The following is a 22745-nucleotide window of genomic DNA, read 5'->3' as shown; positions in this document are numbered from 1 at the left end:
AGTGTCTGTCCAATTCACATACAGAAGAAAAAATTGCCCAGGTCAAGTTTACAAACTGAGCCAGAGGCACTACATGAAATGTTGCTAAGCAAAGAGGCACATGTAATCACATGTCCACGCTCTCTCTGGATAGAATACATCACAAAGGTTACGTATGCAAACAGCAAAGTTTTATTCCAGACTCTAAAGGCTTATTTGTACTAGGAGACAAGCTTAGCACTAGCAAACAGCAGAGGAAAGACAAGTTGGGACAACACTCTTTAGTGTGCTGGTGAGAATCTGTGAGGAACAGCTGAAGCTTTCCCCCAATATGTTTTGTGTGTGTTACTCATTCCTTCTCTCCCACAAAGACCAGCACGTCAATTCAAGGTTATGCAGCTTGGCACAAAACACTTCACTATACCAGTGATTAGCTTGGTGGTGGTGGTGGTTGTGTGTGTGTGTGTGTTTTAATTTCCTAAATTTCTTTAACAAAAACATTTCAGGATCTGGTTTCCATGCTCCAATTTTAAATGAACACAAATTTCCGAGAAACCAAGGCTGTGCTCTTAAACACCCTTGTGAGAAGTGGAGATCCACAGGGCTTCATTTGAAGTAAATGCATTTAACTCTTAGTCCTAACCATCTGTTGTTGGGTTATGTTGTACACGTAAGAGTACAATGCAGTCATCTACATTTTTAATGGATTCAAAGAAATCTAGGCAGAACTGCGTTTATACTGTGATTCGGTGGAAACCCAGAAAAACAACACAGGACTGAGGTTTCTAAGAATCTCAGCTTAGAGGAAAAGTGGGACAAAAAATGTAATTAACAGAACAATTCTTGTTTTGTTTTTTTGGTTTGTTTGTTTTAATGGTACATGTCCATCTTGCTCTCCAATGCTATAGGCAGCCCAAACACATCCACAACACAATTATAACAGCAAGGAGCATACATCTCTCTTTTGACATGGTGCACTAGCACGCCTAGTAATTGGTTGGAAATGTGTAGAAGTTATTTATAGGCAAATATACATGGAGTGTGCTTTATTTCACAGTCTGAATGAGATGGGGAACATGAGTTAAATGCCCTACGAACACATCTGCACACGAGTTGGGAGTTATGAGCATACTGATTTTGTTCTCTATGCACACATCTAATATCAACAAAAGGGAAAGGAGAAATTTTAAATTACATAGCAGCACTTGCTGCTCAAGGAGAGAAGTCACCGATCATAGCCATCTCGAGTCCACTGGTGCTATGGCAACATCCCAAGAAGTAATTTTCGTTAGCAGGAAGAGAAAGTCTTCCAGAAGAAGTTCTTACAGGATGCCTTTTCCCGGGCTGGGGGCTGAGGATGAGGGGCTCTGTCTTCCCGAGAGCTGAGCCCAGCCTTTTCCTGCCTTGATAGTGGTGCCTCATTCGTACGAGATACCCAGTCGGCAAGGCCAGAAAGGAAAGCAAGCAGCTCACTTCTTTTTATGTCTGTCTGTGCCTGCGAATACTTGCAAATGAAGCAGAGGTGTATTAGGCATTATTGCAGAAATGCAGAACGGCAGGAATAGCTGGGAGAAGCACAAATTGAATGGTTTTACAAACACACACAGAGCATCAACTGCTTTAGGCAAGATTAAACACAGTTGAAATGAATTCAGTTTAAAATGCAAAATATGTTTCAGGTCTGCAGAGCCTTTGGCCCTCCAGATGTTGCTGAACTACAGCTCCCATCAGTCCTAACAAGCATGGCCATGGGTGATGGGAGTTGTATTTCAACAACTGGAGGGACAAAGGCTCTCCACACTTGATTTAGGTGAATGAGTGCTAGATTAACTCCGTAAGAACAAGGGAAGCTGTATTCTATTGAGACAGGCCACTGGATCCATCTAGCTCTGTGGAATTTCCTCTGACCAGTTCTCCAAGGTCTCATGTAGAGATCTTTCCTAGACCTGCTGGAGACTGGACCACACAAAGACCTAGCGCACACAAAGCATGCTCTCTGCCACTGATCCTCCTTGTCCCATTTTCATGTGGGCTCTTTACCTACCTAGTGGTGTTGAGTGTTGTATTTTGTGAGTCAGGATATGCCATGGCAAGGGGCAGTTGAAGAGGGAAGGTATCCTTCACTCTAAAGATGTTTCAAAATGTGTTACTGTACTGTTTTCATTGGGGCGAGGATTTCATTTATTGCACTGTTGTATCTTCTGAGTTTCATTGTTAGTTATAGATACACATTGCCTTTGTTATTCTGCTTAGAAACAGTCATAAGTAGTAAGCAGTATATAAATATATTAAATAAAGAAACTAGGCATTTGTCTTCTTCAAGAAGAGCAGAAATTACAGAGATGAGTGATGATCTCCTATACTGATTTATATCCAGTTGACTGGATGTCTTCTTTTTCTGCCCCCCTGAAAGAGGGGGAGAACTCCTTTTACGTCTTAATTTTCCAAGTCTTCAGTGAAATTGCAAACAAAACAACATTTCTAAAAGGAATTTTTTGTGTGCTTCCTTTTAAGGATAATTCCACTCTGGTCTTCTACTTCATTCATAAAGCTCTCATTAAAAATAACGACAAAGGCGATCAGCTAATAAACTATCAGGCTGCCACGTTGTAGCTCATCCAATAATTTGGATGAAAAATATCTTTTTAATGATCAATTTTATGAACTGTTTCTTGGATCTTTTTCAAGAGAGTGTATAGTAAATCAAGCACTCAAGAGTTGAAAACTCTTAAAACTGCTTCTTTAATGACCATTTTGAAAACCCCATAGCAGCATTCAATTATATTGATAAATGGGGGGCTTCAGATTTTCTTTTCTGTACTATTTAAAGCCTAGACATATACAATGGAGATCTGAGGGAGAGTTCATCAATAATACCTCAGCCAGCTCAGCTCTGCTCTCAATGGGGTTTGTTCTTTCCCATCAGTAAGCACAGTTTAAATTTTACACGTCTGCATTCTTTGAGTTTTTAGCAATTCTCATACATGGCTTTTATTCAAGCAAGTCCTACTCAGAGTAGACCCACTGAAATTAATGACCCCAAGTTAGTGGGCCTGCTCTTGGTAGGACTAGCATTGGATACAACTTTATGTTTCCACAACACTGTCAGTAATCTTGTGAAAACCAAATGTTTGGAAGCTCTATTTTTATTTTGTTAAAAAGTATTGGAAACAAAGATCTGTACAGAGGTTTCATTATACAATGTCCCAAATTGCAACCCTGAAGACACATTTATAGTGCACAGTAAAAAGGTAAACAGGTTCCTGCAATCAGAGGGGTTTACTCAAGTCCTTCCTTGGAGATTTTAAAGCAGAGGTTGGATTGCCATCTGTCATGGATACTTTAGTTGAGGTTCCTGCATTGCAGAGGGTTGAGCTGGATGACCCTCAGGGTCCCTTCCAACTCTACAATTCCATTCTGTATGGCTTAGTGCCACTGCATTTCCTACAAATTGCAGCTGAGGCTTTAGTTCTGTAAGAGAACTGTAGCCCCATACACCACTTTCTCTGAAGACCTAATGAGTTCATTTGGGCTTCCTTCCAAGTAAATGGGTGGCTTTGAACCGTACAGTGATTTGGGATAATACAAACTCAGGCTATCTACTGATAAATTAATTTAAATGGTACCTAAATTCTCCAATCAATTTATATTCCCTCTCTGTGCTGCTTTGCAGTGTCTGTTTTGGACTGTATATTCCTTGGGAGCAAAGACCTACTGTATTTTTCCATGTATAAGACTAGGTTTTTTAAACAAAAAATTAGGTTTAAAATTGAGGCTTGTCTTATACACAGGTAGTGCTGAGGCGTGTTTTCTTAATTTGGAGTCCCCAAAAATAGGGCATCTTATACACGGAAAAATACAGTATTTCATTCTGCAACATACCATGTTCTTTGTGTGCCAGCTATGTACAACTTCAGAGTAAACAGACACGGGTTGTACTTTTAATAAAAGCAAAGCTAAGAGGAAAGACCAGTTCAAATACTGTACTCTTTTCCGAAGTCACAGAACAGAAAAAAATAAAACAAAACCACCCAACACCCCCCTCCCAAAGCCATGCCAAAAATTAAAATCTGTCTCCCTTTCCTGCCAATTAACAAACTGCAATACCTTCTTACATGGGAGCAAGCCTCACTGAACTCAATAGGACCTGCTTCTGAGTAGCTATTTACAGGATTGCTCTGTCAAGCTTTCATTGATTATTCTATGATTAAAGCTTGCTCACGTAATGGATGGAAGGCAAAGTAATTCCTGGCTGTGTTTTATATCATTTGACTCCTAATTCTCAGCTTACCTTGCTGTCTTTCCACGCAAGTCCTTCTGGAACAGGAAGTGTAGCGGGTGCGGGACAGGAGTAGATCACCACCAGCAGAAACAGGCAGCGCATGAGGTGCGCAAGGAGTGCCATCTGGTTCAGTTCTGCCAGGAGATACTTGCTTGCAAGTTATATTCTGTACCTTTCCCCCCCTTTTTAGGGGAGGGGGCGCACACTTAAATGTTTTTTATTCAAAGAACCCCCTCCTCCTCGCAACCACCACTACCCCTTCCCCCCCCCATCTCTTTCCAAACACAAGCAATGACGCACGAACCAGGGAGCAATTAAGTCCCAAAATTGTGCGTCTTGTTTGATTTTAACCCTTAATTAGAGCCTCTGGGTGCCAATCCCATTAGAGTACATTTACTGTTAATTTAAGCCACATATGCATTTTTCACTTGCTAAAAAAAACAACAACAACCCAACCAAACCTCATTTCCTTGCCATTATTCCCATAATGATTAGGCCACTTTGAGCACAAAAATAGGGTGATTTAGCAACAAATGACTCACGATGGTGCGTTTAGTGGAGGGAGAAATGCCTTCTGAGAATAATTGAGAAATCTGCTGCAACAGCCTCAGGATTTACTTGGAAAGAACAGAAACTTCACTTCTATGAATACATCTCCAACACCAGCAGAACTCAGTTTGGGAGTGATGCTTAAAATCTCCAGACTGCATAACAGGATCCCAAGGAGCAATTCAATGGCATTAAGGGGTAATTCAATTGGAGGCTGTTCAGCTTATAGGGGCTGCCTATTCTCCTTCCCTCCAGGTAACTTTAAAAGCTGCCTTGTCAGAGGTGTGAGTCTTTTAGCACAAGCTGAAGGGTCTTGTACTCAGGGTCTTTGCCTTGGGCCCATGCCCCTGTGAGGAGAGAGACCATTCCTCCAAAGACTGTGGAAAGGAATTATCTTAAATATCCCACATGGAAAAAGACAATCTGGATCTTCTATGGAATCTGTTGCCCCATCCCGCCAAAAAATTAGATTTGATCAAATTTCTTAAGAGTGAAAAGAAAGCAGAGTCTAAAAGCTATGGGAGCTATTGTTGCTTGGGAGTATGCTGCTGCTGTACTCAGTGAAAAAGCCACTTTCCAGAAGCAAGGCACAGGGCTAGTGCTCAGTAGCCATTTCTGATATTTTGAACCACAAGGAGTTTGCACTGAATTGTACCATAGCTGTCAAGTGTCCCTTATTTGAAGCGACAGTCCCTTATTCCAGCGCCATGTCCCGCTGCTGTCCCTTATTGATGGATGTCCCTTAAATTTCAAAGGAAGCAGCTCCTCTCCCTCCCTCCCTGCCAGCCAGGGAGGAAGGAGGCTCCAACTGTGTTGCTTGGCTGTGTTGCTCACCCAATAAGAAGTCTAAGAACGACTGGGGGGGTGGAGCTTGCATGCCTTGTGTGTGGCTAGTTAATGCAAGCTGAGGGGTTTTTGAATACTGGACGCCATTTTGTTGCACGTGCTGCTGCAAACTTTGCAGTGCAAAGCCAGGCAGGGGAGCCATCTTAAGTTGAGGCTGCATAGGCCTTATGGTGCATGTGATTCAGATTCTATTCAGTTGAACCTCTGGTTACAAAGTTGGTTGGACAGTGTTCTCGAAGCTACCAAAATGAGTTTGACCAGACTGCAGGAGGACAGGAAGAGTGGAGTGCCTGGAACAGGTGAGGCTGCAAGTCCCTTATTTTGGCTGCTGGTCCCTTATTTTCAAATCTGTAAGTTGACAGCTATGAATTGTACTGTTTGAGGAATTATTTTGGGGTTGTTGTTTTTTGCCCTATTTATGTTGTTGTGCTTCTGATATTATAGTGCTTGTAATATTTGCTCATTTTTAAAGCTTTTGTGATAATTGTGTGCCACTTTGAGCTTAAGCTCATTGTGGAAAAGTGAAACACAAATGCTAAATCAAACCAAAATCAATGGGGGGGGGGAACCCCTTTACTATGTTACTAGCAAAGAAGTTCAGGGCAGAACTAGGAAATGGATTCTGGACAAAGGTGTGGGGAAACTCAGCTTCTAGCTCCCTTTATTTATTTTATTTCACTATTTCTTTATTCTTTATATCCTACCTTTATTCCCGAAGGAGCAGGTGGGATTCACAAAGATATTTGTTGGTAGAAGCTAGGAGGCAAGTGGAAACATGAGAGATGTCTATAAAATTATACATGGTCCTTCTTCCTTCTCTTATAATACTAAACTTCAATGGGTGATACTAAGATTGACTGGCAGTAGGTTCAGGGAAGTCTAAAGAAAATGCTTCTTCACACAACTGATAATTAATTTATGAATGTCACTATCACAAGAAGTGGTGAGGGCCCCTAGCTTAAGTTTCAAAAGAGGCATCGACACACACACATGAAAGGAGGTCATGCCTATCAACGGCTACTAGTCAAAATGGCCATGCCACAGGCCTGAGCTGAAATGGCTGGTTTGATCATTATTTTTCCAACCCATGCAGGGGAAAAGCAGATGGGCAACTTGGGATCTTATTGTGAACTTTGGAACCATATAGCAGGCAGTATGCAAGTTTGTCAAGAGAACTGCTCCCCTGGAAACTTCACATGAAGGGTTCAAGGCACATTGGTATTAGGACTTTCATCTAGCATAGGCCCCATAAATGAGAGTATTTCTTTGATAATGAAGGGAGTCAGTGAGAGAGACAAAGTTGGTTGGAGCTGAAAACAGGAAAAAGATTTCACTTATGAACTGACACTTAAGAGCGTGTGCCTGCCTGCCATCAAGAATGTGGGGATCTGGTTAGAGAAATGGGAATGGGTTGTTTATAATAGCCAGCTAAGGACTTTTGCTGATTCTTATTATCAATCCTGTCACGAACTGGTATCTATATATTTGTTAAACAATGAAAGTGTATAGCCAGAAGGATCTCAAACCTTATTCTGCTCATGTATGCTCTGCAAAGAGCCACCCTTGCTTTGGAGAAGTTTGAGGGGTGTTCCAGCATAAAGGTTTTCACTCACGCAGGAAGTCTAACCTCTGGCAGCCATATGCAGACCTCCAGATTCAAAGGCAACATGTCAATCAATACCAATTGCAGGGGGATGGGGTGGCAGCTGGAGAGGGCTACTGCCCCCATGCATGAGGGTTTCCTGGAGACATCTGGTAGACCACCATCAGAAGCAGGATGCTGGACTGGACTTGGTGTGATGCAATACGATTCTTAATGTGTCCCAAAGTAAAAAAATAATAATCTCTTGCAGGGGTGCTGCTGAGCAAAGGAAAGGGAGCAGCAATTCTTCTGCAAATGCTTGGCCACTCTGAAGACAGGGACTGATGAAAAAGGCAGTTATTCACATCTAATTACATTTAATACGTTATGACCTATGGCCTTTATACAATGCATTATGTGTTTAAGTAAAGTGAAATAGAAAAGATTTATCAGTGTTTTCCATTTGCTTAAAATCTCTCTTTCCCAAATGTTCAACGCATCTATTTTTCATGTCTGCTGTAAGAAATGGAACTGGCATACCAACTGCATTGTGCTTGCTTGCTTGCTTACTTACTAATGAAAACCACAAGAGTTCTACCCAAGGGCAAGCAGCAACTGAAGATCCTAAGGCAGTCCCAGGATCTCATTACTCCCTGTTGAAAATGATGTAGTCTTGATAAGAGAAAATTATGCCATGTTGGAATCATCACTTTCAGCCACCACATGTTCCTCCTGTTCATCAGAGGCTCTTCTCCCTTTCCGAGAGCCCGATTTCTTTTTCCTTTTCTCTTTTTCTTCCAGGCTATTCAAAGCAATTTCTTCACTCTTCTCAGTGACGTATTTCAGCTAGAAAGAAATAGTTTTTATTACTCACCTATGGGGCAAAATATCAATTAGTGAGAGCATTCCTCACCACAGGTTGGTGAAAGAGCACATGCTTTTCATGCAGAAGGCTGCATGTTCAGTCCCCAATAACTTCAGCAGAGCAGTCAGGTAGCAAATAGGAGACTTCTGTCCAAGACTCTGGAGTGCTGTTGCCACAAGTCAGAGTAGACAATATTAAGTTAGATCAAGAGTAGGAAACCTTTTTCTGGATCTTTTGCTTATACAGGACTGTTCTCCCCTCTCTCACACACACCAATTAGAACAACACTAATAGCAACCAAGTATAAACAAGGGGCTATTAACTAGCACAGCTGTGATCTAAGAGTGTAGAGGGGCACAACTGTCTTGCTCTTCCTGATAAGACGTTATATGCCCAATTAAGCCGTATTGCAGCTGTTAGTTCAAGGACACACAAATCAGCTGCACCCTTCGCACCCCCTCAGCCTTTTCTTTGTAGCTGCATATTGCACAGAGGGGTGGAAAGGCTTGCCTAGATTACCTTAAGGCTAGCAAAAACACACAGCATTTGAAACTGAAATCCTACTTTCTCTTTCTCCTTCTCTTTTTACAAAGGAACAGATAAATATCTCAGAGAACACCTAGATCCAAAACACAGCCCTTCTCATGCATAAACAAACCCTGGCCAGGACTAGATGCTATGGAACATACACACAGAGACAGCTACCCCTGATAACAGCAGCTTTGTATCTCCTTTTGGCAATGTGCAGCAATATAAAAGCTTTGAGATTGCCCTTACAAGTGGAGGGAAACTTGCAACATGAGCGTGTCACATCCCACATTTTGTGTTGCTAGATGTCACTACAGGGATGGGACCTCTGGCCCATGAACCAGTCTTGGCCTGCCATGGGTTCAAATTTGACCCATCAGGCAATTTTTCAAAACCACACCCACAAGACAATCAGCTTACATTATTCCAATGGGTGGATGACATCAGCCGATAGGGTTACATTTTGTGTCGGCTACACCCACCAATACTCCACAGGGAAATGGTGCATATGACCAAAGCAGTAGGATATAACCCTCCACTCATCAGCTGATGAGTGGGGGTTAAATCATTCTCAGTTTCCCCACCCCTGAGCTACCAGGAGAAGCAGGGCTATTTTTGACAGCAGCCATTCATCTCTGCTAACATTTAGTATCAGTCCAAGGGTCCAGGAAAATTTCAGTCACCCAGGATATTCTGTTGCTAACCAGGAAGTCACCACTCTTCAAACAGAAGAGCTACAAAAGGGAAAGTTTTGCAGAACTAAAAGGTATAGTTTTGTTACACATATCAGGGCTTCAATCAAGACCAAGGTTCTCTCTCCCTCTACAGCTGCAAAATTAATGCAGTAAAAACTAGTAGGAATGAGGTATCAACAATCACTGCTGCGGTAGACGGTCATTATCTATTTGAGCTTTGTGTAGAAATGCCACACACTTCACCCTTGCATTTTATGGTTGTTTTGAACCACTTACAACGACTGCTGCTCCTTAGTCCAGCATGTGTCACTACACTTCAGAGAAGCATGACAAAGGGGGGGAAAGAGGAAAAAAGCGGAAGACAGACATTCAAGGGTGACATTTGGGATGGAACAATAACAGAGGAAAGCAGTTTCTCCATCGGCAACAAATGTTAATTTGTCTGAAGGCATCCTTTGGAACAAACTGCAAGACTTCTGAATGACGTGCCAAGAAAACAAGAGGTTCATCTCACCAAGGACTTGCTCCTTCTAGCTAAAAGTTTTACATCCTCAAGGTTGATTGTACTTCGTTTTGCATGCCTGTGTAAAGAGGGAACAAAAAAACAAACATAAAATCACTAAAACACAAGCAGTTTGCTGGAGCTTAAAAATGTTATCTGTGAAAGGGCTTATTTGACTGTGAAACTACGGAAAGGACAGCCAAGGCAATGTTAACATTACTTGTTACGTCTCACTGGTAAATGAAGCAGCAAACTTAGGGTCATTTTTTTTAGCACACCTTTAGCGACTATGCTACATCCTTGGCTTGAATTAGCAATCTTATTCTGATGTCCCTCCTCGACCAATCACTCTCCTGTTCTACTCACTGACTTTTGCTGACCCTACAGATAAACTCTGAACCACAAGTGTAGCTCTTGATTCTCGATACTGTCATCTCTCTGGGGCTGGCTCAGATATTTTTGCCACCCTAAGCTGGCAATCATCCTGTTATCACAGAGCATTCAGTCACACTATTGGTTCCAACAGGGAACCTGCCATTTTCAGATCAGCACAAGAACCAATATTAATGTGCCACTTCAGGAAATTACAAATGCTCTTTGGACTGAGCTTGCCTAGGAAGCTGCCAAGTTTACCTGTATGGCTCAGGCTGCATTGATCTGCCCCTGCTTTGTCTTCCTGCTTAACTAGTTGCTGCTATAATGCTGGTTCTTTCACCAGCTTTTTCCAGAGTCACTGGGTAAAAAAGCAGCCAGGTCATACTGTGCCACACTAGTAACTTCACTGCATTCTTCGTTTGGCCTGGCAGGAATCCTGGGGTTATTGGGGTTCTCAGACAAAACTGTTTGGGGGTGGACAGAGGAGGGGTTGCTTCAGCAAACTGTGTATATAAAATCTAATAAAACAAAACTGGCTGAAGGTACCCCACTTGCTGCTGAAGACCAAGTGCTTTACAAGCCATTCAAGTGCTACTTGATTTACACAATCACACACTGAGTCATTATGCAAACACATCATTATCTACAACAACTACCAAAAAATTCATTGACGTTCCAGTGATCCCGCAGGACAGACACACAAGCAGGTGGCTACAAGAGCTGGAAGCTGCAAAATCTTGATGAGTAAAAAGGCCCAGAAAAATACAGTGGGTTAGATGGTCTCCAAAGAGAACTAACAAATAATATTCTAGCAGCAGGACAGGTGTGAAGAAGGGCAAGGCCCAGGAGAGCAACAGCAGGTACGTCAACGGCTAAAGTGTGGGTGGAGATGAACAAGGGCCTTGAAAGTGCTGTTGACAAGTCTGAACAAGGCTAGAAAGTTAAGATAGCGCAGCAACACCTCCCAAACCCAGCCATAAAATGATGACTTCAATGAAGTCCACAGCACTCTCTGCCAAAGGGATTAGTGACCTGATACTATCTGCTGGCTCCTAGGCAGTGTACCAAGACTAAGTAGGTCCCTTAGCTCACTCTATTCCAAAGGCTCAGTGCAAAAATAACAGCATTAATTTAATACAGCTATTGAAGTATTCGTTAATACACTAAGATATAGTAAAATTTGCTCTGCTCCTGTTTTCTGCCTGCTCTGGTCAAAGAGGTTTGGATAGTTGCATGTCAAATTCATGCTTAGGATATTATTTAATGTCATCCATTCAGTGCTATTTTTCTAGAAAAAGAGGTGAAGGAACTCACCATAAAATCCTCCCTCATTCTAAAAAGTACTGGAAACGGCAAGTTCCAGCTGGGGGGGAAAAGCCCCATAGCCATCCATGTAATCTTAGGGAGAAGTAAAAGGAAGTCTGGACTTCCGGTTCGGCGCCAGCGCTAATGGCTGCTCTCTCTCCGAGCTCCGGAGAGAGGACGGCTCTGCGAGTTCGGGTCTGACCCGCTTCGGCAAGCGGGGGACCCCTAAAATCACAGGAACGGATCCTGTGAACAAGGAGATTCGGTGGGCACCCGAAGCGCCCCCTCTTTACCGCAGAAAGAGCCTTTTTAAAGGCTCCGGAACGACAACGGGGGAGCGCGGTGCTGAGAATCGCTACCCAGCCCGCAGAGTGAAGCCGCGTCGCCATTAGTGGAGAGCGCCGATTCCCTTCCTGAAAAATCTGGACAAAAAAGACCCGTGAGTAAGACTGAACCTCTATTCGAATTAAAACTACCTGAAATTAGGCTGAAAACGGGAAAGGCAAAAATTAAGGAAGTCTGCCTTCCCCCGACTGCATGATAATCAAAGCAACGAAAGTTATTAAGCTGCATCCGTAAGGGAAAATCGTTTTTAAATGCTTGAATCCGACATTTGGACTTTGACTATCCCCTCCAGCTTGCAGGGCAGAGGGGAGGAAAAAGTGACTTTACAAGCTGCATGACTAATTTAAAGGAAAAGGAAACTTTCTGCAGCCTCCAACTTGGTACGAACTGCTCATAAAACAAAAGGAACACTGAACTGACTTCAGATTCCTGTGAAAGCAACAAAGTGGAAGCTTTACTGTTTATTTGTTACAAAGTTTTGGGACTTTGTGGATACATTATATCAGGGAAGGCTGGGACTCTATTTACTAGGAAAGTGTTGCATTATACTTATAGAAGCCTCCTGATAAATTTGCTTTTTAACACTCTTTATTTCGGTTTGCGGACATTCTGATTTGCTCCCTCTAGAGGGTAAACTAAAAGTTGCTACGCTTTGGGACAGTGGAATTTTCTTAGGAGAAGGCTCTTGTGGGAAACGACCTTGGGATATGAGTGGCCCAGCAGACGAGATAAGCACGAGAGCCAAGACAAGGCAATATCAACAACAGCTGCAGCAACACAAGAAAAGAGGCTCGATCTCAGGAATAACTTCTACAGTGACAACAGGACAAGAAAGAGGTACAGCAGTCTCCATGGATGCAGTATCGCAAGCCCTTCTTAAGATAAATCAATCCCTGGAGAATTTAACAAAGCAAACGGCAGAGAACACTAAGAAATTGACAGAGAACTCACAGAAATTGACAGATTTGACAGCAAGACTTGATTTGAATACAGAATCTATAAATAAGCTTACGCAAGAGAACTCTGCCACACGTCAAATTGCGGAGGAAGCCAGAACTATTGCTGGAGAGACTCAGGAAAAATTAGAACCGATTGCCAGGAAGGTCCATGACCACGATGCAACTCTGGCACTGTGGGAACTACAAAGAAAAGAAAGGAATCTGAAATTACGATCAATTCCAGAGGACGAAGGAGACAACCTCACGGACTTTTTAACGAACGAGTTTGCTGATGCTTGGGAAGACTTAGAGGAAGACGAAATCAAAATCACAACGGCATTCAGACTGGGCAGAAGACAGAATAGAAAGGTACCGAGAGACTGCTTGATCACCTTGAGATCGAAGGAGGAAAGAGACAAAATATTAAGACTGCATTTTGAAAAGGCCTTACAAATTGGGAATTCACCGATACAGATCTTTAAAGATATCCCTAAACATATTCTGGACTTGAGAGCTTCTTATAAGGACCTGGTTTACCTGCTCAAGAAGAACAACATTCGTTTTAGGTGGGAATTTCCACAGGGACTGTCCTTTGACTATAGGGGGAAGAAGGTGAAAATAAAGACGACACAGGATAAAGACAGCTTCCTGCATAAAAATCAAGAAGATCTACAGAAAGGAACTGTAGACCCAATTGCTGAGCAAAGGAGTGTATTAGATATCTTGAACCTCTCATTTGGACAGAACCTCCCACCACCAACAGAGGAGGAACAACAATTGGGAGCAGTTGGAGGAATACCAGAAAAATAACAAGATGGCCCTGCAATTCCTTAGCTGGAATTGTAATGGGATGAACATGCCTTTGAAGAGACGACAAGTATTCCACATTTTGTACAGAGAACAACTGGACGTGATTTGTTTACAGGAAACTCACATAACCAGAGCCCACAGGAGACTGCTTATGAATAAAAAATTGGGACAAGAATTTATCTCGTCAGACAAAGTGAAAAAAAGAGGAGTTGTGATTTATGTAAAAGAGAAGTGGGCCCCAAAAATGATTTTTAAAGATGAAGAAGGAAGATATTTAGCGGTGGAGATTCAAGCACAAGGAGAAAAATTTTTGATAATTGGGATTTATGCACCAAATGAAGGTAAAGCAGAATTCTTCAAAAAACTTCATGAAACCCTGATGGACTATTTGGAATATAACATGATAATTATGGGAGATATGAATGGTGTAGTTTCTACAAACATGGACAAGACACAAAGACTGATACTCACTAAAGAAGGGAGACTCCCGAAGACTTTTTTTGAAATGACTGAAAATATGGACTTAATAGACATTTGGAGAACAAGGAACCCTCTTGAAAGAGAGGGAACCTTTTTCTCCCAAGCAAAGATGACCTGGACCAGAATCGACCAAATCTGGATTACTAGTGGAATGGCTCCGAAGATTAAGAAGGTAGAAATCTGCCCAAAAACCTGCTCCGACCATAACGCCGTGAAGATGGAAATGAAACTTACAACAACTGGTCAGTTTAGATGGAGAATGAATGACACCCTGTTTCGAGATAGAGAGTTCCACTTGAAGGCCCAAAAAACTTTAAAGGACTATTTTGAAATCAATTTAAGGGGCGATGTGGAAAGAAGAGTGATCTGGGACGCAAGTAAAGCTGTGATGCGAGGGTTTTTGATTCAACAAAACTCAATAAAGAAGAGAAAGCAGAAGGAGAAAAGAGAAAAAATTTTGGAAAAGATAAAAGAAGGAGAGAAAAAATTAAGGTCAAAACCAAAGTCCCAGGAGATTTTGAGGGAGATTAAATTGTATCAAACACAATATATGGAATTGATGAACCAAGAGATAGAGTGGAAAATAAAGCAAATGAGACAAAAGACATTTGAGTCGGCAGATAAATGTGGCAAACTTTTGGCATGGCAACTCAAAAAAAGACAGAAATTAAATACAGTTTCAAGTTTGGAAGTGGATGGAAGGACCATATCTAAACCAAATGAGATAAGAAACTGTTTTGTGAGTTATTTCAAAAAACTTTATTCCCAAGGATTACAAAATGAAGAAGACATAGATAAATTCCTTAATAAACATGGATTACAAAAAATCTCTCCTCAAAGTAAGGTGGATCTAAACCAGAGAATAACAGAACAAGAGATAGAGGGTGCCATTCAGGACATGCAATTGGGCAAATCTCCAGGGCCAGATGGACTGACTTCCAGATATTACAAATCGTTAAAGGAATGGTTGATACAACCGCTAAAGGATGTCTGTAATGAGATCTTAGAGGGGAAAAAGGCACCTGAATCGTGGAAAGAAGCATATATTTCACTCATACCAAAGACAGAGACTGAAAAGACTCAATTGAAGAACTACCGCCCAATCTCGTTACTCAATGTGGATTACAAAATTTTTGCAGACATTTTAGCAAAAAGATTCAAAAGAGTATTGATGGAAAGGATTCATAGAGACCAAGCAGGCTTTCTCCCAAAGAGACACCTCTCAGACAATGTTAGGAATATAATAGACATTCTGGAAAAGTTAGAGGTGAATATAAATACTAAAGCAGTTTTGATATTTGTGGATGCGGAGAAAGCCTTTGACAACATTTCTTGGAGTTTTATGAAAAAGAACCTTCATGGGATGGGGGTAGGACAAGGTTTTGAGAATGGTATAGGTGCAATATATTCCGAACAAAAAGCTAAGTTGATTGTAAACAATGTAATAACTGAGGAACTTAAGATAGAAAAAGGAACACGACAGGGGTGCCCAATTTCCCCATTGCTTTTTATTTCGGTCCTGGAGGTGTTGCTGAATATGATTAGAGAGGACCAGCAAGTTAAAGGTGTACAGGTCGGAGCAAAACATTACAAGTTAAGGGCTTTCGCAGATGACTTAGTTCTGACTTTACAAGAGCCATACACTAGCACGAAAAAGGTGTTGGAGATAATTCAACAATTTGGCCAGGTAGCTGGATTTAAATTGAATAAACAAAAAACTAAAGTCTTAGGGAAAAACCTGACAGATATGGAGAAGAATAAGTTTCAAGAAGAGACGGGTTTGATGGTGGTTAAGAAGGTGAAATACCTAGGGGTTAATTTAACATCTAAAAATTTGAATTTATATAAGGACAATTATGAAAAATGTTGGTTAGAAATTAAAAAAGACTTAGAAATATGGTCAAATTTGAGATTATCAATGTTAGGCCGAATTGCAGTAATTAAGATGAATGTATTGCCTAGAATGTTATTTTTGTTTCAAACTTTGCAGATTATTGACAAGATGGACTGTTTCAAGAGGTGGCAGAAAGATATTGCGAAATTTGTCTGGCAGGGCAAAAAGCCCAGAATAAAATATAAAATACTAACAGATGCAAGAGAAAGAGGGGGATTTGCCCTGCCGGACTTAAAATTGTACTATGAGGCAGCAGCATTCTGCTGGCTGAAAGAGTGGATGCTCCTCGAGAATACAGATATCTTGGACTTAGAAGGTTTCAATAACGCATTCGGTTGGCACGCATATTTATGGTATGACAAAATCAAAGTGCATAGTGCCTTTAAAAATCACATTGTAAGGAAAGCGTTGTTCAATGTTTGGATGAGATATAAAGACCTGTTGGAAAACAAAACCCCTAGATGGTTGTCACCCTTAGAGGCGAAGGCCCATAAGAAAGTTAATATGGAGGTCGGATGGCCAAAGTATTGTGAGATTTTAGAACAGGATGGAGAGAAACTGAAATTAAAGAGCCATGAAAAACTAAAACCCAAAGTACAAGATTGGCTCCACTATTATCAAATAATGGAGGTTTTTAAACAAGACAGGAAAATTGGCTTCCAGGTGGAAAAATCAAAACTTGAGACAGAACTGCTAGAACCCAATATTAAGAATTTGTCAAGAATGTATAACTTGCTGTTGAAATGGAACACACAAGATGAAATAGTTAAATCAGCTATGATTAAGTGGGCACAGGACATTGGTCATAATATTATGTCTGCTGACTGGGAAAGGTTGTGGAACACCGGAATTAAATTTACGGCATGTAGTGCCTTAAAGGAAAATGTGATGAAAATGGTATACAGGTGGTACATGACCCCAGTTAAGCTAGCAAAAATTTACCATTTGCCTGACAATAAATGCTGGAAATGTAAGGAAACTGAAGGTACTTTTTATCATCTTTGGTGGACATGCCCGAAGATTAAGGTCTTCTGGGAGATGATATATAATGAAATGAAAAAGGTATTTAAATATACCTTTCTTAAGAAACCAGAGGCCTTTCTCTTGGGCATTGTCGGCCAATTGGTGCAAAAAAAGGATAGAACATTCTTTATGTACGCAACAACAGCAGCAAGAATATTGATCGCAAAGTATTGGAAGACACAAGATCTACCCACCGTGGAAGAATGGCAGATGAAAGTGATTGACTATATGACATTGGCGGAAATGACGAGCAGAATTCGAGACCAGGGAAAGGAGACTGCGGAAGAAGATTGGAAGAAATTCAAGATTTATCTTAAGGACTATTATAAACTTGATGAAGCTTAGAATGTCGAGATTCTATAGAGAGAAAGGGCTGCAGTAATATAAGATTAGAATAAGAAAGGACTATGATGAATTAGAGTTGGAAAAAACATTTATAAGTTGCTAAAAAATTTGGACATGAGGATGCAGAAAGGGGAGGTATGGGGAAGTCCGAGGAAAGAAGTTTATGAAATGACATTATGAAATTATACTTGTTTGTTTGTTTGTTTTCTTTTTTGTGTTTGTCTGTTATAAAAATTTTTGTAAAACTAATAAAAAATATTATAAAAAAAAATAAAAGGAAGTCTGTCAGCTCAGGAATAAGCACATTAAAAAGGAAAGAGGGCCCAGATATTATTTTAAAAATGTCTGAATGTAATGATTTTGAACCTTTCCCACTACAGTCATACCTCGGGTTGAATGCGCTTTGGGTTGAGCGTGTTCGAGTTGCACTCTGCGGCAACTCGGAAGTAACGGAGCACGTTACTTCCAGGTTTCGCCACTTGCGCATGCACAGACGCTCAAAATGATGTCACGCGCATGCGCAGAAGCAGCGAAAAGTGACATGCGCGTGTGCAGACGTGCCGTCGCTAGTTACGTTTGCTTCTAGATGTGAACAGGGCTCCGGAACGGATCCCGTTCGTATCCAGAGGTACCACTGTATCTGTTTCTGTGACCCTCTGTTCTGGCCATGCTTCCTAACTGCAAGGATACAAGCCCAGAACACTGATAGAGCAAGCAGCCTCTTCAAAGACGTAAGCAATTCCACCAGCCACTTGCATACGAGTATCAAACAAGTTTTCAGCTTCCGGAAGTCAAACCTTTCTATAAAAGAACATAATGGCAATCACTTTAGATTACCAACAGCTCTAATTTGACAGACTGGAGGGGTGGGTTCTATCACATGGGAAGACACCTCACACAACAGACTCTTCTGAAAAGCTTAAAACAAACCACCTACTCACTGGCTGTGAAGGGGCTCAATTTGCAGCCAACAAAAGGAGACCATCCAACTGCTGTGTGCTGTGTTAGGCATAACACCTGCATGCAATTACTTTAGGCAGAACACAATCCACCCACAAGGCTGCTCTTAGGAGGCAAGACTCAACACAAAGGCTTCATTATCCTCTAGGCAATTTACTATTTGTCTGTGTTGTGAAGATACATTTTTTGTGCTTTGTACTGACTTCCAGAGCGATTCCAAGACTAAAATGGGGAGGGGGGAAATTAAAAGCCTGCCAAAGAATTGAGGGTACGTGAGAATTATTCACATTGAGGGAACATACGGACAGTTTTTAAGCTAAGTACTCAACCATGCTTCATAAGAATGTAAGTGAGTGGGGAAGAGAAAGAAACCTTACAGGCTAGAATCAATAACCTGCATTCAGACTACAAAATAAATAAAACAGAGCCCCAACAGAGCACAACTGCTGAAGCAACGCTGCATAGTAAAGTGAACATTAGCTGGTTTCTGGGAAAAGTAGGTACAGAAAGGGAGGAAAGGTTTAGGGGTACTTCCAGATGGGGGCTTAATTTGCAAATGGGACATTCAGCTATTGAAAACAGGTCATTGGCAACAAGTTTGCTTGATTTCTAAACTCTTGGATAGCTCAGTTAGTATAGCATAAACTAAATCTCAGGTTGTGGGCTCCAGCCACACGTTGGACAAAGATTCCTGCATTGCAGGAGGTTGGACTAGATGACCCTTGTGGTCCCTTCCAACTCTACAATTCTACGATAAATGCAAATTAAATGGGATGGGGTAGAATACAGGTTGATATTTTGATGCTGACGACTTTGTGTGTACTCTGAAAAACTCGCATGGATAAGCAGCACAACACATAGCTGTCTGGAGGTACCCTCTTATCTTTTCTAGATTTCTCACCAGATTAATAAGCACAATGTCTAGTTTTAAGTAGCACATATTTCCGCAATACTTACCTAGCAAACATTTCAAGGTCTTTTGCAAAGATTTCTGAAAAACAAAGGGGAGGGGGAATCTCAAACATTTTTTCCCTTTTTAGTGTTGGAAGGCAAATGTTAAGTTTTATTATTTTAGCAATTTTTTTGGCCAGTTATCTATTACTAACATATGAGGCACCTTTCAGCCTAAGGAAAAGTTTCACAATGTATATCATCACCAGGCTCCCCAGTATCACCATAAGAACATCTTGCTGAGTTCAATGGAACCTACTCCCCAGTAAGTGGATTTAAGGGTTGGGCTGCAGCTTTAGCAAGATGTCTCCATGTTGGAGATTTGATAATCTACTGTATTGTGCTGCTAAGTATGGAACAAAGGTGCCAGCATGCTTGCAGATCAACTTCTGTGACAGAAGGGAAAGGTGTCTGCTTGGCTGGGAATAAAACCTAACAACAACCCTAAAACAAAGTACAGTGGTACCCCGCAAGACGAATGCCTCGCAAGACGGAAAACCCGCAAGACGAAAGGGTTTTCTGTTTTGGAGGCGCTTCGCAAGACGAATTTCCCTATGGACTTGCTTTGCAAGACGAAAGCCCATAGGGAAATCTCCGGGGACCTGTTTTAAATTGCTGGCGGTCGGGAGCAAAGACTTTCGCCCACAGCCGGCCTTCAGAAGAGGTCCTGGACCTCTTCTGAAGGCCGGCGGGGGGCAAAAGTCTTTGCTCCCTCCCGCCTGCCTTCCCGGGACAGCGGAGACTTCTCCGCTGCCCCAGGCGATCTTAAAATGCTGGCGGGCGGGAGCGAAGCGTTCGCTGCCGACCCCCAGCATTTTAAAATCTCCCCAGGACAGCGGAGACTTCTCTGCTGTCCCGGGGAGATTTTAAAATGCTGGGGGTCGGCAGCGAACGCTTCGCTCCCGCCCGCCAGCATTTTAAGATCGCCCGGGGCAGCGGAGACTTCTCTGCTGTCCCGGGGAGATTTTAAAATGCTGGGGGTCGGCAGCGAACGCTTCGCTCCTGCCCGCCAGCATTTTAAGATCGCCCGGGGCAGCGGAGACTTCGTCTTGCGAGGCACCACTGTAATTTCGTGAGCACAAGATGAGGATGGGAAGACACTCCAGAAAGTTAAGGGCAGGGTGTCACAAGGTGCAAGGTAGCTGAAGAGGGGAAAGTGACTATCATAATGGACTGAGAAACCTGTGCCAGGATCAGGAGCTTTGGGCAAAAAAAATATTGGCCTTATGAACTAACAGGATGTCATCTGGTCTTAGATAACAACTGACTTTGGCTTGGCTCCTAAAGCTGTTCAGAGACTGCTAGAATCTCAGTCTGGTGGTAGAAGTCCTGATTCATTCTCTCCTGTTCTGATTTCTGAGCTATCACCCATCAATGTAAATACTTTTTCAAGCTTTCCTTCACCCTCAAGAGGACTAGAAAACTTTTTTTTTTTAGTGATTCATCGTGCCTAAGATACCCTAGCTCACTTAAGCAACAGAACACATGCAGCCCGAGAAACAAAGAAAATGATTTTTAAAGCAACAGTTAATTTGGCTTTGTACAGCAGTGTTGACATTCGCACTGTTGTTCAACAGATTTCTCAGAACTCATCTTGTGTACTCCCTCTAGTGCCAGAAAATTAAAAAAAGAAATCATTAAGTCAGTTCTATACATATCTAATTTCAGTTCTATTTTTTTAAAAAGCAACAACATACAAATACTGATTGCTCCTACAGACAAATATAGATATCTGTAAAGTATCAAAATTACAATCTCAATAATAAAGTTACAAAATAATAACAAGGTGGAGGGAAGACACAGGGCAAGAAATAAGAATTGGATAAATGTTGGTACATAATGAAATGTGAAAATGTGAATTTACGAATATAATGGTATATGCATCAATATGTAAAGATTTCATATATGTATTGCAACATTAATAATAAATAAACTAATGAAACTATGGGGGAGAAAGATATCTGTAAAATATATGCCGTACCACACTGCCTGAAGGTGATCTCAGAAATAGCTGCTATGGTTTGTTTACTGAACTGAATTTCTTTGTCTTGTGAAACTTCTTCACAAAGGCCAGCGACCGTATAATGGCATGCAGCCTTCAATCTCTGGTGAAAAACAAAACAGAAAACTTGATACTCACACACTGACCCACCTAGGCATTACACGAGGCCTGCACAACACACAGGCATTACACACTGTGACCTGACACCTGTTTGAGAAACCTCATTTTTTGCAGTTGTAGATAGGTAGCCGTGTTGGTCTGCCATAGTCAAAATAAAAAAATTCCTTCCAGTAGCACCTTAAAGACCAACTAAGTTAGTTCTTGGTATGAGCTTTCGTGTGCATGCCACACATGGTATCTGAAGAAGTGTGCATGCACACGAAAGCTCATACCAAGAACTAACTTAGTTGGTCTTTAAGGTGCTACTGGAAGGAATTTTCTCATTTTTTGCAGTCACAAAAAGCAGGCAGCAAAGGATACTTTAAATGGAACTATATTTGGTGGGAGGGTCGCATAAACTGTGCACGTCTGAACAACACACTTGCTTTGAGATAATAAAGACTATTTCACTGGAATCATGACTGAAAGGGCATCATAAAATAATCGATTGTAAAGGATCTTGTCCTTTTGCACCCCCACCCACTCCCCGAGAAAACCCCCAGATCTCCCAAATACTGTCCTACCAGGGGAACAGTTTATCCTATGAATTTGTTTTCTTAAAATTACGAGCGGTGGTTGGAGGGAATCCACATAACATAACATAACCAGAACAGCTTTAAACATCGCAAATGCAAAACGAAAAATAACAGGACTCTAGCGTTCTCGCTCACACGCATTTTAAACAATGGCACAGCACTCTACACATGCCCCGGGATACCCTCTCTCTTCCCTGAGGCTGGTGAAGCTACGCGCTGCAACGTGCGCAGGGCCCCGCTGCCTCCCTCACCCTGGCAAGGCAACGGCGCTCTGCACACGCTCTGGAACACGCGGTGCGCTTCCATTGCTAGGGAGAGGGAGGTAGCGCGGAGAGGGCCGAACCCGCAGCGCCCCGCACCCTATACCTGGGTGTCTGAGAGGCGCCCAACGGCCTCCGCCGCCTCCATGGCAGCCCCTTTCTGAAGGCGGCGAAGAGCGAAGATGGCGCTCGAATTTCCCGCTCAGCCCCGGCGGTGATGGCGGCGGAGGCTCTGAGGAAGAAACAAGAGCTGGGGCAGGGGCGGGTCATCGTCGGGCGGCAGGAAGGAACCTGCCATGGCGGGAGAAAGGGGCGGGCAGGGCGGTTGTGAGGAAGGGCCACATGGCTGTTGGGCGCGGGACTCGGTGCGCTTTTCTGCCCCAAAGCGCTGGGATAGGATGGGGGCTGGGCTGTGGGTCACATATTTTATTTAGCGAAATTTTATGACGACGGGCCTACCCAGCTGTTTGCAATGTTCTTGAGTAGCCAGCCACCTTAATTTAATTTACTTAACGAACTGCTTAACTGTAGTAA

General features: G+C 42.1%; 1 protein-coding gene across 1 annotated transcript; it reads right to left on the bottom strand.

The window, feature by feature from the left end:
- Positions 1-7595: 7595 nt before the first annotated feature.
- Positions 7596-22524, bottom strand: LOC309536424 (centromere protein S-like). Its single transcript, XM_082230661.1, is given in 6 exon segments — positions 7596-8084; positions 9841-9907; positions 19261-19294; positions 21236-21359; positions 22318-22413; positions 22417-22524. Coding segments are annotated over 6 exon segments (573 nt in total). The 5' UTR covers positions 22510-22524; the 3' UTR covers positions 7596-7925.
- Positions 22525-22745: the final 221 nt, after the last annotated feature.

The sequence above is a fragment of the Podarcis vaucheri genome (assembly GCF_965113315.1).
Source record: "Podarcis vaucheri genome assembly, chromosome: 7".
Lineage (NCBI taxonomy): Eukaryota > Metazoa > Chordata > Lepidosauria > Squamata > Lacertidae > Podarcis > Podarcis vaucheri.
This window is presented reverse-complemented; position numbering and strand designations above follow the sequence as displayed.